General features: G+C 36.8%; 2 protein-coding genes across 2 annotated transcripts; one reads left to right on the forward strand and one right to left on the reverse strand.

Annotated features, from left to right (window-relative positions):
- Positions 1-1,741: 1,741 nt before the first annotated feature.
- Positions 1,742-4,037, forward strand: LOC138904363 (uncharacterized). The gene is made up of 3 exons (XM_070192864.1): positions 1,742-1,898; positions 2,314-2,612; positions 3,600-4,037. Exons 1-3 carry the CDS (start codon positions 1,742-1,744, stop codon positions 4,035-4,037), a joined length of 894 nt encoding a protein of 297 aa, XP_070048965.1.
- A 9,407-nt stretch (positions 4,038-13,444) lies between these two features.
- On the reverse strand, positions 13,445-17,259 carry LOC104119585 (receptor-like kinase TMK3). The gene is made up of 2 exons (XM_009631134.4): positions 14,813-17,259; positions 13,445-14,103 (listed from the first exon to the last, which is right to left on the reverse strand). Exons 1-2 carry the CDS (start codon positions 17,115-17,117, stop codon positions 13,610-13,612), a joined length of 2,799 nt encoding a protein of 932 aa, XP_009629429.1. The 5' UTR covers positions 17,118-17,259; the 3' UTR covers positions 13,445-13,609.
- Positions 17,260-18,219: the final 960 nt, after the last annotated feature.

The following is an 18,219-nucleotide window of genomic DNA, read 5'->3' on the forward strand; positions in this document are numbered from 1 at the left end:
TGTGGTGACCTACGAAGGCAAAGAAATAATAGAAGAAGTGGGGGAAACTGGGCGTTTGACTCGATCGGGGAGGTGTTACTCTCTAGAAGAGTTGAAGAAGGCCAAGCAAATCAGAGAAGGCCAAATGCCAATAAAGAAACCAGCCACTAAAGAAGAAGCGGAAAAGTTTTTGGAAAAAGATGAAGGTCCAAGATTACTCAATAATTGACTAGATAAGAAAGACTCATGCCCAAATTTCTCTACTATCTCTGCTCATACATTCAAAAGAGCATGCACGTGTACTAATCAAGATCCTGAATGAGGCACATGTCTCGGAGAAAACCACAGTGAATTAGTTAGAGAAGATAACCAATAGATTTTTTGAGGTGAACATAATTACCTTTAATGATGATGAACTCCCTAAAGAAGGAGCCGGGCACAATAGGGATTTACATCTAATTGTCAAATGTAAGGGGCACTACGTAAAGTGAGTCATGGTTGATGGAGGCTCGAGCATATATGTATGACCTCTCTCCACCTTGAAAATCATGAAGATCAATACAGATAGAATTCGACCCAGCAAAGTCTGTATTCGGGCTTTTGATGGCTCAGCGAGAGATACCATTGGGGAGATCTACCTCACAATAACAATTGGGCCGGTTGATTTTGAAATTGTCTTCCAAGTAGTGGACATGGAAACTTCTTATAACTTTATTCTTGGAAGGCCATGGATCCATATGGCTCGAGCTGTGCCATCCACCTTGCATCAGATGTTCAAGTTCGAACATGAGGCAAGAAATTATTGTTCACAGAGAAGACGAGTCATCCATTTATAAAGACCCGTTAATCCTGTGTATTGAGGCCGAGGAAGGGTTTGGCATTCAGTTTCGTATTAAGTTCTGTATCTTTTCCTTTTTTCTAATTCTTGTCATTTTGTTTCCATTTCAAATTTGTTTATGCCGGCTTTAACAACATGACATGCATGCGGAATTCATGCCCATGTCTTAAAAAGTTGTCTAATTTCAAAATAAAGCATCATGAGGTTGAGTATGATGATGATGAGGCTGTTGAGGAAATAAAAAGAGAATTGGAACAATTTAAAAACAATCCTAAGCCCAACCTCAATGAAACTGAGCCGATTAATATCGGAAGTCATGAAGAAGTTAGAGAAACAAAGATAAGCATTCACACTGAACAAAAAACTAGAGATGCCTTGATTCAACATTTATTTGAATACAAAGATATATTTTCTTGGTCTTATGATGATATGTTGGGTTTAAGTGTTGATCTAGTGGTTCATAAGCTCCCCACGTATCCTGATTTTCCACCAGTCCAACAAAAGCAACGAAAATTTAAAACGGACATGAGTGATAAAACCAAAGAGGAATTAATGAAGCACTTGAGCACTAATGTGGTTAGAGCCGTCTGATACACCACTTGGGTGGAAAATGTTGTGCCCATGACAAAGAAGGATGGAAAAACCAGAGTCTGTGACGACTACAGAGACCTAAACAAAGCAAGTCCAAAGGATAATTTTCCTTTATCAAATATCCACATCCTTGTAGATAATTGCACAAAGCATGAGATACAATCTTTCGTGGATTGCTATGCTAGGTACCACCAGATTCTAATGGATGAGGATGATGCAGAAAATACCGCTTTCACCACTCCATGGGGTACTTATTGTTATAGGGTCATGCCATTCGGTTTGAAGAATGTAGGGGCAACTTACATGAGGGCCATGACCACCATTTTTCATGACATGGTGCACAAAGAGATTGAAGTATATGTCGATGATGTCATCATAAAGTCAAAGACTCAAGCCGATCATGTGCGCAATTTGAAAAAGTTCTTCGAATGGCTGCAAAGGTATGACCTTAAGCTTAATCCAGCCAAGTGTGCATTTGGGGTTCCGTCGGGTAAGCTCCTCAGTTTTATAGTCAGCTGTAGAGGCATCGAATTGAATCGATCTAAGATAAAGTCCATTCGAATCTGCCACCCCCGAAAAATAAAACTAAAGTCATGAGTTTGCGCGGGAGATTGAACTACATCAGTAGGTTCATCACTCAGCTCACAACCATGTGCGAGCCCATTTCTAAGTTGTTGAAAAAGGATGTTGCTATCAAGTGGACGGACGATTGCCAAAAATATTTTGACAGAAACAAAGATTATCTGTCAAAACCCATGTACTGGTCCCACATGAACTTGGTATGCCTTTGTTCTTATATTTATCGGTGATGGATAATTCTTTTGGATGCGTTCTAGGGCAACATGATGCGACATACAAAAAGGAACATGCAATCTATTATTTGCCCTTTTAGTATACCCTTTTAGAAAGGACATGTTGTGCCTTGACTTGGGTCACTCAGAAACTGAGGCATTATCTTTTGGCCTACACTACTTACCTCATTTCCAGAATGGATCCTTTGAAGTACATCTTCCAAAAACCAATGCCCACTAGCAGGCTCGCAAAATGGCAAATTCTGCTCATAGAGATCGATATCGTCTATGTCACGTGCACCGCAATAAAAGAACGGGATTTGGAAGATCATTTGGCAGAGAATCTAGTTGATGATTATTATAATCCACTAAGCACATACTTCCCAGATGAAGAGGTCAATTCAATAGAGGAGGTAGTTCCGGACGACAGCTATGTGTGGAAAATGTATTTTGATGGGGCTGTCAATATCATAGGAGTTGGGATCGGGGCAATCCTCATCTCACCCATTGGACAACATTACCTTGTAACGACCTGACTTTATTTCTTGTGTACCAATAATACAACAGAATATGAGGCTTGTATCGTGAGTCTGAAAATGGCCCTCGATTTGGATGTGCATGAACTATTGGTTATAGGAGATTCCGACTTGCTTATCCGGCAAGCCCAAGGTGAATGGGAGAATGGAGACATCAACCTTATTCTATACAGACAATGTGTGCAAGACTTGAGAAAATGATTCAAATCCATCGAGTTCAGGTACATTCCCAGGTTTCACAACGAACTCGCTGATGCCTTGGCTACCTTAGCCTTGATGCTCCCTTATCCAGGCAACACGCATATTGATGCATTTAAAATCCAAGTTCTGAATCAACATGGTTACTGCAATACTATTGAGACAGAACTATATGGTGAACCATGGTATCACGACATAAAATTATTCCTAAAAACAAGGGAATACCAGAGCATGCCAAGGGAGACCAAAAAAGAACTATAAGGCGCTCGTCGGTGATTTCTTCCTGAATGGGGAAATCAGGTACAAAAGGACCCCAGATTTGAACTTGTTGAGATGCATCGATGCCACAGAAGCTGAGCGGATCATGAGTGAAGTGCATTCGGGGGTATGTGGACCTCACATGAATGGATACGTTTTGGCAAAGAAGATTCTGTGGGCAGGATATTATTGGCTTACTATGGAGCAAGATTGCTTCAGTTTTGTTCGCAAGTGTCACTAATGCCAAATTCATGGCGACCTGATTCACTCGCCTCCATCGGAATTACACCCCATATCTTCTCCTTGGCCTTTCGTTGCTTGGGGAATGGATGTTGTTAGGCCAATCAAGCCAAAGGTTTCAATGGGCATAGATTCATTTTGGTCGCCATTGATTAATTCACCAAGTAGGTGGAGGCAGTTACTTTCAAAGCAGTGGTAGACTTTGTTCATTCCAACATCATATGTCATTTTGGTATCCCAAAAACCATTATCACTGATAATACAACCAATCTGAATAGTCATCTGATAAAGGAGGTATGCGAGCAATTTAAAATTATGCATCGCCATTCTACCCCTTACCGGCCAAAAGCCAACGGAGCCGTTGGAGCGGCTAACAAGAACATCAAGAAGATTCTTAGTAAGATGGTCCAAGGGTCCAGGCAATGGCATGAAAAGTTGCCTTTTGCTCTTTTGGGATACCGCACGACTGCTCGCCCATCTGTTGGTGCAACTCTTTATCTACTGGTGTATGGAACGGAAGCTGTAATACCGACTGAAGTCAAAATTTCCTCTCCCCGAATCATTGTGGAATCGGAGATTGAAGATACTGAGTGGGTCAAGATATGATTAGAACAACTAATGTTGATTGATGAAAAACAGCTAGCAACATTATGTTTTGGCCAGTTATACCAGCAAAGAATGGCACGTGCTTATAACAAAAAAGTGCACCCAAGGCACTTTGAGGTAGGCCAGATCATCTTGAAACACATTATTCCACACCAAGTAGAAGATAAAGGAAAGTTCACCCCGAACTGGCAAGGACCCTACATCATCAAGAAAGTGTTACCAAAAGGGGTCTTGCACTTGGTAAATGAAGAAGGACGGGTACCAGACATGACTATTAACGCAGATGTAGTCAAAATATATTATGTTTGATATATACCCAATGCGAAGTTTTCACGCATGATTGAAGTCACCATGCCAAGGGTGTTGGACAACCTGCCACATGAAGTATCTTAGTCTAGGGTGGCGAAAAAAAAAGAAAAAAGAAAGAAACGAGAGTCTTATCGGTGAAAACCCATATGGGCACCGTAAGGTGATGGTGAGAAGAGAAATGAGAGAGTCTTATTGGTGAAAACTCGTATGGTCACCATAAGGTGACGGTGAGTAGATAAATAAGAGAGGCAGTTAGCAAAAACTCGCAAAGGGCGCTACTGGCTGAATGAGGGTCCTCGATACTCCAGCATGGAGCACAACCGTGAACTCGGTTTCAAGATGAACCTTTGCGGCAGATTTTGAGAATTATACATCTCAGACGGATCAAGCGTCCAATCCAAAATACATGTCATGATTCATTGAAGTTAGCATATACCTCTAGATAAGTCTCCCTATTCCTCTACCCAAAAGGGACACCTTTTGTTTAAACACAGTTATTTTCCAATTTCAATTATTCTTCTTACCCATAATTTTCTTTGACTCCCTTTTGGTCTAATATTGCATAAAAATGAAGCAACGAAATGGCTGCAAATTGGCTACAGTTCCCCCGTAATACCGAGCACAATTTGGGTCATATACGGCATTGACAAAGGCATGAATCCATCGATGATCTCTTTTGATAAGACGAACAAAGTGTCTCAAAGAAACTGAAAGATCACCTAAGCAAGACTTGCTTCATGGGAAAATATGATAAGCACTACGGACACAAACTGGTACTGGATTTAAGACAACTAAGTTTGATTTTAATGAAAAATTGCCTTACCTTAGGGACAAGGGTTAGCGGTACCATGGACATCCGGGTATGAAACAGTCAGGGGCAATGTCGGAAAGCCAAGGTCTCCAGGAAGCGATACAGAGTATCCGAGCATCTCAGTACCATACTGACAAAATCGTTTCTTCAACAGCAGTGACCGTGAATTCAAACTACTTAGGGCATCAAGGCCAAAAACCGACAACCACTTTGAAAACTCACAATTTTTTCTTTGTCTAAAGCAGGAACAAAGCAGTGCAGAATGGCGATTCTCAAAGGACGAATGTCACCAAAGGTAAGTTCCTCAAAAGCTCTATTTTCTTTTATTTTGGCATGCATATTCATACCTCTCATTTTCGTAGCTTAACTCGGGTAGAACATTTTCGCCTAGGGAGATCCAACTCATAATTTCGGGTAGAAGTACTCTTCGCTCAGGCTATTTTACGTAGCTTAACTCAGGTAAAATATTTTCTCCTAGAGGGATTCAACACTTTATCCATAATACAGGGTGCTAACCCATGGTTATATGTTCTTTAAGTAATACAGGGTACCAACCCCTAGTTACATCCTTCCTTAGTAATATAGGGTATTAATCCTTGGTTACACTCCTTTCAGTAATACAAGGTACCAACCCTTGGTTATATTCCTCTTCAGTAATACAGGGTACCAACCCCTGGTTACATTTCTTTCAGTAATACAAGGTACCAACCATTGGTTACATTCCTTTCAGTGATACATGGTACCAATCCCTGGTTACATTCCTTTCCAGTAATACAGGGTACCAACTCCTGGTTACATTTCTTCTCAGTAATACAGGGTGTCAACTCCTAGTTATGTTCCCTTCCAGTAATATAGGGTACCAACCTCTGGTTACGTTCTCTTTTAGTAATACAGGGTACCAACCCCTGGTTACACTCATTCCTACTGACACAGGGTTTCAACCACTAGTTATATTTCCTTTCAATAATATAGGGTACCAACCCCTAGTTATATTCTTTCCTAGTGATACAGGGCGTTAACCCCTGGTTACATTCCTTTTTAGTAATACTGGGTTCCAACCCCTGGTTACGTTTCATATCAGTAATATAGGATACCATCCTCTAATTCCATTTCATTTTGGTAACACAAGGTGCTACCTATCCTCACCTAACTAGTTTATAACATTGTCGTTGTCTTTATTTCAACAAACTATATAGTTATAGCTTTCTTTAATAACTCAAAAAAAATTCCTAGTGCACAACTGATGATTAAAGCTTGCAGTTTCAGTTTCTCATCAGAAACAATAAGTCTTTCGATCACAAGATAGTTGGAGTTAGCTTTGATAATGTGTCAGCAACCCAGCTTCTCGAGTTTTATTTTCTCAAATTCTGATCCGTAAAGCATGAAATCGATAATGAGCCATAATCTTTTCTTCAAATAGCATCAAGATCCAATCTAAGGTCAACACGGGCGAGCATGTCAAGAATCAAGATTTGACTCCACAAGACATATATATATATATATATATATATATATATATAAATAAATTTTGTAACTCTTAGCTTATAGGCATATGTAGTCCTATTCTCCTTTCCTTTTGATGTAAGCAGCAAATAACAGTAACATCAGTAACAGCAGCATCAACAGTAGTCTTAAGTCTAGTGTCTGGTAGTCCCAGCTGTCAAAGTTTTCCAGAACTACACTAACCTGATTCCTTTATAGCCAAAGATATGTAGGCAACCTCGGAAGCAAGGTTCGGTCATTTTTTTCAAAAAAATGCTTTCATTAGAGTCATATGTGATCAAAATTAGTCATGGCATTCACTATCTTTTCACAAAAACTCTTCATGTTCTCAAGCAAATAGGTACAGCTGTAAATGCCCAATTTTTGCTTTTCTTTTACATTATATTTTAAATGATTATTTTGTGTGTGTTTATAGATTTTTAGAATTAGATTTTAGTTTAATTAGTATGTTAAGGAGTTTAAGGGACCGGGCTTTCCATTTTAAAGACGAAATCGGCCCAAATTTGGACAAAATCAGCGGCCCGGACCCGGTCCAGGCCATTAGTCTAAGAGACACCCAAAACAACGTCGTTTTGGCCAAGCTATTGAGATGCAATCTCAACTTTTCAAGCTCCCATTATCCAACGACTCAAGATTAATCTCCCACTCAAGTATTTAAACCCCTAAATTCCCGAATATTTGCCCCATTTTCCTTTCTTTCTCTCATATCTCCTCACTCTCTAAAACTCCATGTCTCTCTGCCGCCCCTCACGATGGATCCGCCAGCTAAAAATCGCCACCACCGGCCAGCCATCATCCAAAACCCATAAACCTTACACTAATCTCTTCCTCTTTTTATCCTTTCTCCCAATCCGAGCCCGAAATCCTCTGAAACCCCTCTAAATTCCTTAAAATCGAAACCCTAGATAGCCGCCGCTTACTTCCGTCTTCAATTTCACGACGAACCGACCACTACACCCCCACAAAACCAACATAAACGTGTAGATCTCAAGCAGATCTACACTTTCTCTATAGATTCACCCCGAAAAGCCTCCCCACTGTCGACCTCGGCCACCACCACCATTGTTGCCCCTAAACCACCTTAGCCCTCTGCTTTAAGATATTTTCGACCTAATGACAACTGTTTCCTTTTAGTATGATGCCAAATTCTTTGAATTTAGCGTCTACCAAAATGAAACAAGCGTTCCAAGGTCGGACAACTATTGTTCGAGGTCCCCGACACCTCCTCGCTGATCAAATTAGCATCGAATCCCTATGTTGTGGTAATTTTCTACTTCCCCTTTTCCGTTTTTATTTTTTTGCTTCTGTGATTAGGCTTAGTATTAGTTTAATTTTATATTTCTCGATTAGTAGTTAATCGATTTCTTGTTTTGATCGTTATTATAGGTCTTAATCATTCTGTGTAGGCATTTGTTTATTAGTTTGAGTAGCAACTATTTGTTTATTGATTATGGAAAAGAATTAGCTTATTAATATGATTTAGGTTTTGTTTACTTAAGTGTTATTAGATTTTGTTTAGTTTAAGTGTTCAAATTAGTCATAGTTGTTTAATGAAATAATTAGTTTATATGTGGTATGCTAAGTTGATGGTTTCAATTAGTTAGTTTGGATAATACATTTGCTTTGTTTAATTTTTATTTATTAAGATAGGAGTTTACCTTGGTTGATTAATAGTTCAAATTCTAAGTCTAGTTATGTGTTTTTCTATCTTAGTTTGGTTTGAATCACATTGTTGGTGATGATTTTTGTAAAAAAGCTTAAGGGTAGTTATGTTGATGATTGATTAGAGCGTATAGTTGTTTTCTTTTACTGTTTGAACCATGCTAAGAGTACAACTACTCCTCTTGTGTCTGAATTTAGTGAAAAGGACTGTCATTTCTCCTATTTGGATTGTCCTTTCTTCTATTTGGACTGTCCTTGTACAATATTTGGTGAGAAAAAGTAAGTCCTTTGGACAGATTTTTGGTTTCTTTTCCTACTTAAAGGAGTCTCCTCTTACTCACTTAGACACTAGATACATATATTAAAAAATCTCTACACTCTAAAAAAAAGACACAACTAAAGAAAGCAAAAAAGGATTAGCTGAACATCAAAAATGGCTAAAAATACTGTAAGCTTTGTGAGTTTGATTCTTAAAGTGCAAAACTTTTAAGAAAAACAAAGGGGTATTGTAAGCATTTTCTGGAGTTACTAGTTGCTAGTTTCAACTGCTTTGCTGGGTATTCTGGTTCATTTTCTTGAGTTCGAAAGTCTGCTGGTTGTTGGTTGTCTTTTGTTGTGTTGCTGCTCATATTAACTGTTGTTCTGTTGTGATTTGGAAAGAGTTGATTTGTGAATTTTTCTTTCTGCTATCCAGGTAACTTTCAGACCATGTAAACTCCTAAAATCAAGTTGGAATGAAAGATAATGATGCTGGAAAATGCTAGTAGTGTTATTCGTTTATTGTAATTCATTTTTACATGCTCTTAAATGTTGGATAATGTAATGATTATATGTTAGTAATTAAACTGTGACAAGCATCTTTAATCTTGTGTCAAAGTTTTGGATATAATATCGTTTGGCCATCATTTGTCTAGTTGTGTGAAAGGAGTATGTATTAAACTTTGAGCCCATGTAAGTAAGGTCTAGTCTATAATGTGAGTTATTTTAGTAAAGTGGTTAAGCTGTAAATAGAAAGTGATTATTTCTGCAAACTTATTTTGTAAATAACTGGCTATGGATTGCAAATGGCAAAATAAGGCCAGGTTTGTCATGTGGCTCTAAAAGGACACAGTCTGCAAACTTGAAGTCCAAGAGCACATGGGCCTCTTGGATTTTGTCTTGGAAATGAGCCCATTGGGTTTATCAGCCCAATAATGTGCTGCCTCATTTTAATATAACCACAAGCCCACATGTTATTAGTTTTAAACAATGTAAGTTAGTAAACAACAACAACATACCAAGTATTACTAACAACGTAAGTTAGTAAGAATACAAAAAGCCTCATATACTGCTGTCATCTTTTAAACTAGTGATCGTAATAACCGCAATCTCATTTCAATTAGCCATACACTACTCATTTTGAATATATAAATATTTTTCTTAAATTAAAAAATGAACCATCAATCTACAAAAAAAAATGTTTTTTTCTTTGACTAATTCCATAACATAGTTTCTAAAGGTAGTCAAATCTTTTAAGGATAACAATAGTAATAGTCTAGTTAAGTTTCAAAAAAAGAAGCGAAAGATTATTTTTTTTAAATATTGACGTCATCTTTTTCGGTCCACTAAATAAATTCAACAAAATTAGATGCTTTATTTATTCATAAAAAAGACCCAATCACCTAATGACGGTAGCTCACAAGTATTTTGTTTTAATAAAGATAATTAATTTTGTTTCGGAACAAAGACATAAATAAAATGGCAAGGTCGTGAGGACACGTCTTGTCCCCAATTCTTTCAAATAATTCAAAGTTGTTGTTTAATTAACTTTGAGGAGGCTTCAAATTTAGGTGCGACACGTGAACTAAGGTCAGGAATACTCATCTTAGTTAGTGTAGATTGTAGACTAGGGTCGGGGATACTCGTCCTAGTTTGTTTTTCAACAATAAAAACGGACATAGGCAAAACATGAAAACCTAATAATGTATAGTTTATCAAAAATTAATTCAAGTCAAGTTTAAGTCAATAAAGCGATCGTGCTAGAACCACGGGACTCAGGGAATGTCTTACACCTTCTCCATGGTCAACAAAATTCTTTACCCGAATTTTATTTTCGCAGACCAAAAATAATAAAGTCAAACTTTCATTTGACTAGGGATTCAAATAAAAGGTGACTTGAAACATCCAAAAATCACTTCCAAATGAAGATTCTGAACAATAAAATAATCCTTATTTCAAATTGTCACTTTAGTTGAAAAATCTCTTTAACCCACAATCCACCGTAACACACATATTCTTTTGGGGTAAAAAAAAAAGTGTGACATTGGATAAACACGCTTGAACCTCATCTTAAACAAAAAAAACAAAACAAAAAAAAAAACTATCAAAAGAATCTCAATGTCATTTAACAGATGCTTTCTTGGAAGGACTAAAGTGAAATAATATTATACTCAATAATGACAATATAATTACAATGAGGTATTTATAGTACTAACATACAAAGGACTAATCTAGTATCCTTGAAGATAAGTGCTAACAGATAACTACAAAAGATTATGTTAACAGAAAGAACCACATGATTGATGATTGACAATATGTTTCTTATCCTTTACTGTTTTTTTTTTGGTTCTTACTTCTTAGTTGATTCCTAGTTGCCTTTTAGATAGAAGACACGTGGTCATTAGAGCATTATATTTTTTTTAGATGAATAAATTGTCGATAAAGTTGAGGCTCATGTATTTTAAGGTTGTGAGCTCAATGTTGAGGGGAAAAAAAAGTTAGAAGGTTAGCACTTCTCAGGTAAGTAGAAGAAAGATCAGAGAAGGGTTTTTTTTAGAATTGGAAACCTGCACCTAAGTTATGCAGAATTATAACTTTTGTATGTTTTCAAAATTTATAGCTACAACCTTTTAAAAATCGTTGTTTATATTTTTTAATCTCGTTAAGAAATATTTTGGAAAATTACCTCAGTGAAAAATTTAAAGCACGCTGAATAAAAAAAAAATTATCGCCGAAGTACGCTGGGCAAAATTTTGAAACACGCAACAGTATGATGATGATTTATAAATCTTGATGGTACACCAGAATTTTCAGCCACAATGCTGAAAAATTATGGCGCTCAAATTTGTAAAATTCTGACAATCACCGTAACTGTTATGTGGCTTTAAAATTCTAATGCTTGAGGAAAATTCTATCCAACATACTTTGAAATTCGAACATAGGTTATTTTTTCAAAACTTATGTTACCGAAAGCAAAAGAATCATATTTGTGTCATTCGTCTCTCAACTTTTCAGGTAAGTGGGCTATGCTTGTTGAACAGCTTTATGGGCTGCTATAGAAGTGAGCCCAAACTTCTTCGTCACATATGGGATTAGCCATTTGTGTCGTCAAAATAGCGGGAATTTTTTACCAAAATATGACATTGTATAGCCGATGTAAAAATAATAACCGAAAAAATATATATAATTTATATATTTTTTGTATATATATACATTTTGTATGTTATATACAAAAATTATACAAATTTTATACACTTTTTCGGCTACCAGATGTAAATAGTTTCTGGCGCGGGCTAAAAGTGATAATACCCCCTAAGTATATATCCGTTTTTCAAATTAACAAACATTGTGATGAAATATTATTGGATAATAACAACTTCCAATAATCAACTAAAAGAAAGGTAACTAATTGGTTAGTGATTGAAGTAATTCCCACAAACTGAGAATAAAAGGATGTACACATCCTGGGTATTCAAACATGAAAAGGGTTAATAATTTTTTTTCCATGAATGAGTGTACCAAAATATTTTAAATTAAACTAGGCAACATTTGGCTAAACAATAAACATACTTATAATAGAACTTTAATTTTATATAATTAAAGAAACGTTCGAACTTCATAAAAGTAAGCATAAAACCAGAGGAAAGAGAGAGTCGAGAGGGTTTATAGTCGGTAGAGAGTGTTGAAGAAATTATTGTAAAGCTTGACTTTTAAATTATAAAATTTATTTTGGGAAACAACTTTTTACTTAAAAAAAACTATTTTTGAGATTAGTTGTTTGTTTTTACACAAATTTTAAATTTTAAGCGTTATTTATTAGAAAATATTTTAGATTGAAAAAAATCAAATAAACCAAACACGGTGGTCTTTGTTTAGTTTTGGCAAACAAAACAGGCAGATAAAAATGTTTAGACAAAGATTCGAACCCAAGAACAACAACCTTTCTTTGAACACCCTAGGCCACCAAACTATCTCACTAAGTTGTGTTAAGAATGTTCGTAATATAATACATAACCATATAAAGTACTAGTATTTGAACTATATACGCCGTATAATTTTCGGTTGACCAGCCTTGGCATAAGGTGGCTATGCCAGTGCTTGCCCCCTTCCCCAGCCATTACAGCTCATTCACCGCTTTTTATGTTGAAATCCTATCTTTCTCTTTCCGGGCTGCCTTCTCTGTGCTCTTCCTCACGCCCCGAGAAAGAGCCTCTACGTGGATTCATTTCAAAACTCGAGTTCTTATTTAGAATTCTCGTATATGAAGTTCGAACAAGAGCTTTGATGTAGTTCAAATTGACAAGCAGTAGTTACATCATAATAAATATCTTATCATGGACCAAAACCTCAACAGCATGATCAAACACATCCAATGGAGACAGATTGGGATATGTAGCTCATGTGTATCTCCAAATATTTTATGTAGATACATGCCAATTATAAGATCTGAGACAAACTTAGAAAGCACTTGATCATATAAGAAGTTTATAGTCAGGTCTTGATCATTTACTTGTAATAAAGGATTTCTTTTTGTCGCAATGTAAAGAGATGTATCAGTTAAGAAAATTTATACCAAGTTACTTCAACTGACTTCCTGTGTCAACAACAACAACAACAGACACAGTGAATTACCACAAGTCGGGTCTGGGAGAGGGTAGTGTGTACGCAAACTTTACCCTATCCTAGAAGGGCAGAGAGGCTATCTCCGATAGACCCTCGACTGTGTGAAACACCAGAAAACAAAAATCATAACCTTCATATTTTGGAACTTGGAAATGAAGATTTCTGATCTATTCACGTCGAAGTAGGAACAATTAATATATTTCCTCAGATAGGAATAGGAAATAATTAAGAGAGTGAGGAATTCAGCTGATAAACAGTTCTCGTTCATCACTAATTCATATCTACATCCCACAGAAGTAACTCAACAAAGCCTATACATTGGATTGAAATTTCTATAAACAAAATTGAAAGAAAGCATAGATAACAGGATCAAACAACAGTAGCAGTAATGCAGTTGTACCTGCATTTATCTACCATCTGCTGATTTAAAGGACTCGGCAAATCCAGTAGGCCTAGCAGGGATAGTGTCTTCAAGGTCGACGTCTTCTCCTTCTGTTTCTTGCCATCCCTTTACCATTTGATTGAGGGGAAGACTGTAATCAATACCACAATAGTCCTCTTCATCTTCCTCAAGGGGCTTCCATTTCTCAACAAGCGGGGCGAGCACGTTCACAGCATGGGACATATCAGGCCGTTGTCCCGGCTCCCTTGCTGTGCAGTGACCAGCAAGTTCTGCAATGGTGTAGATGCTGCTCTCAAATGCCTCCTCTTTTACATCCAGAGCTGGATCGATGGCTGCCATTAGTTTCTCTTCACAGGATTTGATGTTCCAGAACCATGCAACTAAGTATTGGCTCTCATTAGGTCTATCCTCATCAAGCGCCATCCAACCAGTTAACAACTCCATTAGCACCACGCCGAAACTAAACACATCAACCTTTGTGGTGATTTTACCAGTAACTGGATCAAAACAGCGAGTCAAATGAGTTAGCAAAACAGCAGAAATACTTCAGAATATGAGATTGAGCAAGTCGGTGACTACTAGAATAGTCATTACAATAATTAAGATTGATACTCAAAATCATCTTATCAGTGAACATATTTATTAGGTGACATAGCATGCAAAGTGAGCCTTTGAGCAACGTAAAGTTATCTCCGTGTGACCTATAGGTTGCAGGTTCGAGCCGTGGAATCAACCATTGATACATGTATCAGGGTAGCTGCCTACATCACACCGCCTTGGGAGGCGGCCCTTACCCGAACACTGTGTGAACGCGAGATGCTTCATGCATCGGGCTGCCCTTTTTTTTAACATGCAGACTATGACTAAATAGTCCAGATATTGATACTGGCATCTTATTTTACTATCTTTTGGTGTTTAGGTGCACTGAGAAAATGACCAAAAGAAGTCAGAACACATCCAGGACTTGAGTATACTAGGGAAGCCACAGCACATTCTTGCCTGTAGAACAGACAAGACACTTCAATCACGTCCACGGAACTTAATTTATCCACCTCTAACTGGCTAATATGGAAGGCAGTAATACTATTTAAACCAAAGAGATAATAGAGAGTACTCAAGAGACTTAAAAACATAACATCACTTTCTTGTTTCGCGACATGTTGGGTCATCCTAGAAGTAAAAGGATAGGAGTAAAACAATGCTTACCAGCATATTCAGGTGCTAGATATCCAAAAGTTCCAGCTAGCCTGGTTACCACAGAGTTCTTCTCTCCATCAGGAGCAAGTTTCACAAGTCCAAAGTCTGATACTTTTGCTCGGAAATCATCAGTCAGCAAGATATTTGAGGACTTGAGATCTCTGTGTACGAAACACTGATGAGCGAGTGTATGCAGATACTCCATTCCTCTAGCAACATCTAAGGCAATATTCAGCCTCTTCTTCCAGGATAGAGGCTCCAAATTCAGACTTTTCCAGTGGAAAAGATGCTCGTTAAGAGCACCTAGTGGCATGTATTCATAAACAAGAATTCTTTCATTGCCTTCAGCTGAATATCCCAATAGAGACACTAGATTCCGATGTCTGACTTTCGAAAGAACAGAAATTTCAGCTTGAAATTCATCCGACGCTTTGCTGCTAATTACTCCAGCCTCCATTCTTTTGACAGCTATTTTTGTCCCATCGTCTAACTCTCCTTTATAAACCACTCCAAAACCCCCACGACCAAGTTCATTTTCTGGAGCAAAGTTCTTGGTTACATTCCTAAGTACTTGAACTGATATGACCAAATTGCCAGCTTCAACCATAGGGTATTTACCACTGTGTATGCTAGCAGAACCACTTTCAGTCAATATCGAAAGACTTCCTTTAGTTTCATCAGCTACTGCTATCTTGACCATGTCATCCGAATCAGAAGGATCTCTAGGATGAATCACAAGAGAAGTTGGACCTTTGCGCCTATCCACACTCCTCTTCCGGACATAAACATATAATGAAATAGCAAGAAAAACTAAAATTGCAAAACTTGCAATAGGAACCACAAAAATGACTAGCTTAGACTTAGAAGAGCTTGGCTTATTGGTCGATGAATAGGGTGAAGCACCGGGGGATGTATTATTATTCTTTTGTGAAGGGCTTGCTACAAGAGGACTCGAGTTCAATAGTGAATTTCCACTAACAAAAAGTTTCACGGGGCCAGTAAATTTTGGCAGAGGAAGGGAAATGTTGTTATTACTTAAATCAAGCACAACCAAATGTTTCAAGCTAGTCCAACTAGATGGAATAGAACCAGAAATATTGTTCGATCCAAGATAGATATGAGTTAGAGAATCTAATTTTGCAATGGAAGGACTCAAGGTTCCAGAAAGATTGGACTTAGGCAAGTTTATCACAATAACCTTTTGGTTATTGTCACAGCTTAATCCCCACCACGGACCGTCGCAAGGATTATTTCCTGACCATGATTCAACAAGTTTAGATGGATAATTCAACTCATCAAGAAATTCTAAAAGTGCCATAACCTCTGTGTTACAAAGTGCACCTATTTTGGTTTGACAAAAAGAGTTAGATTGATAACTAACATTTGTAGCCTTGAAATTTGGTATTGGACCCATGAAATGATTGTTATTCAAATCAAGATGACTTATTGGCATATTTGCTAAAGATTCAGGAATTAAACCAACAAGATCATTGCTGTTGACATTAAGATCCTGCAGATATATCAAACTACCAATCTTCTTTGGAATTTTACCTGAAAAATGATTCCCATGTAGCCAAAGACTTGTCATTAATCCCATTGTTGAAATCACATCAATTGAACCACTCATTCCATCACCAAACTGATCATTCAACCAAAGCATTTTTAGCTCAGAGTCCTTAAAAGTACCTGGAATCGGACCCGAAAGTCGATTCTTGGACAATAACAGTACATCTAAAGAAGACATATTTCCAAGAAATTCAGGTAAAAAACCAGCTAAATTGCAATTCACCAAAGTCAAGTTAGTCAATTGAGCTGAACCTTGTAGTTCACTAGGCAAAGACCAACCAGTAGTGGCATTCAGAGGATTGTCATCTAATGCCAACACTTCTAAACTCACAAGTCCATTAAAGAAATCAGATGGAATACTATCAAACTGGTTAAAATCCAAGAAAGCATACCTCAATTCAGACAAACCACTAAAAGATGGTAACTTTCCACTGAATTGATTCCTTTGCAACCCCAAATTTGTCAGTTTAGACAACTGATTAAATTTCTGTGGTAAAGAACCTTTTAACCCCAACCCCATAACTTGAATCTGTTGAATTCTGTTACCACTACAAATTATATGAGGCCAAGCTTGAGGACCACAAGGGTCATTACCATTAACTGGCCAATCCAAAAGCTCTGAATTTTCCAAACCTTTTCTGAACTCATTGATTATGGCTAAGTCATTGGGGTCTGTAACACTGTAAGCAAATGAAAAAAGTGAAAGAAGCAGCGTTAGAACAAACCCCATTTGGTTAGCGGCCTCCATTTCCAACCAAGAACTAATGTAGACATGTATTGACACAATTCACATAATTCAAGAAAGTTAATTACATGTGACAACTAATGGCTGTTTTTTTGTGTAATTCCAATTCCCATGTTAGATATTTAGACAAAGAGAGGTGGCAAAAACATGGGTTTCAGATCAGAACAACCCAAGAAAGAATGATAATTGGAGTGAGAAACTCTATACTATGGAGTTGTGCACACTGACAAACTAATTTATTGCAAATATAATTAATATTCCTAAGTGGTATGACTGACGAGCAAGTGATGACCATAAAAAGTGGATCTTCTATGACCATGGGAAATTCTTATGCAATATAAAAATGCATATAATGAAACTTGGAGGGAAATTTTTGCCTGATTTTGTGGGTGTTATTAAGAGCCCCTTTGCCCATAAGAATTTTTCAATTTTATTTAAAAAATATTTTATTTTATTTTGAATCAGTGTTTGATCATAAAATTTTCAATCACTTGAAGATTTTGGAATTTTTCAAAAATTTTAAAAACTCCAAAAGGTTATTTTTCAAAATTTTCATTTAGATCACTAAAAAAACTTTAAAAACAATCCAAAATTATATCCATATACAAACACAACTCTAATTTTCAACCAGCATTTTCGTTTGAAATTTTTTTTCACTTTTGTTTTAAATTTTACAATTGTTATGTGCAAACGCCCACTAATTAAGTGATATTGGCCTCTGGAAAAGTAATGACAGGGACATCATAGTCTTCTTAAAAAATGATTTATCTCTAATCACATGATTCAAGTACTTTATTTTAGCCTATTACAAATCTTTAGTTTTTTAACTATAGAGATATTTTTATTTTCACCCGTTAGAAATCTAAAATATAAATTATAGAAGATTTTTATATGATCGTTTTCTTCTGTTCAAATTTTACAGAGTTATGCTTAACCATTTCCGCTTATATTTATTGCTTCTTCTATATTTTTCTTTTATTTCTTGAATTATAAAACAAAGCAACTTAGGTGCAAACTTACTCTTACAATAAAATATGTTGCTTACTCTAGTCTATCTATCTACTATATTAAAAACACAAAAATACTTAGCAAAATGTCGTTCGCT

The sequence above is a fragment of the Nicotiana tomentosiformis genome, chromosome 2 (genome assembly GCF_000390325.3).
Source record: "Nicotiana tomentosiformis chromosome 2, ASM39032v3, whole genome shotgun sequence".
NCBI lineage: Eukaryota > Viridiplantae > Streptophyta > Magnoliopsida > Solanales > Solanaceae > Nicotiana > Nicotiana tomentosiformis.

Bases quoted from the DNA above. Each gene is read 5' to 3' on its own strand.
- LOC138904363 (XM_070192864.1), top strand. From the start codon at position 1,742: ATGGTGCACAAAGAGATTGAAGTATATGTCGATGATGTCATCATAAAG. The intron at 1,899-2,313 runs GTAAGCTCCTCA...ATACCCTTTTAG, and splicing joins TGCATTTGGGGTTCCGTCGG to AAAGGACATGTTGTGCCTTG. The intron at 2,613-3,599 runs GTAGTTCCGGAC...TTCACCAAGTAG, and splicing joins AGGTCAATTCAATAGAGGAG to GTGGAGGCAGTTACTTTCAA.
- LOC104119585 (XM_009631134.4), bottom strand. From the start codon at position 17,117: ATGGAGGCCGCTAACCAAATGGGGTTTGTTCTAACGCTGCTTCTTTCA. The intron at 14,104-14,812 runs GTAAGCATTGTT...GTTTTGATCCAG, and splicing joins TCTAGCACCTGAATATGCTG to TTACTGGTAAAATCACCACA.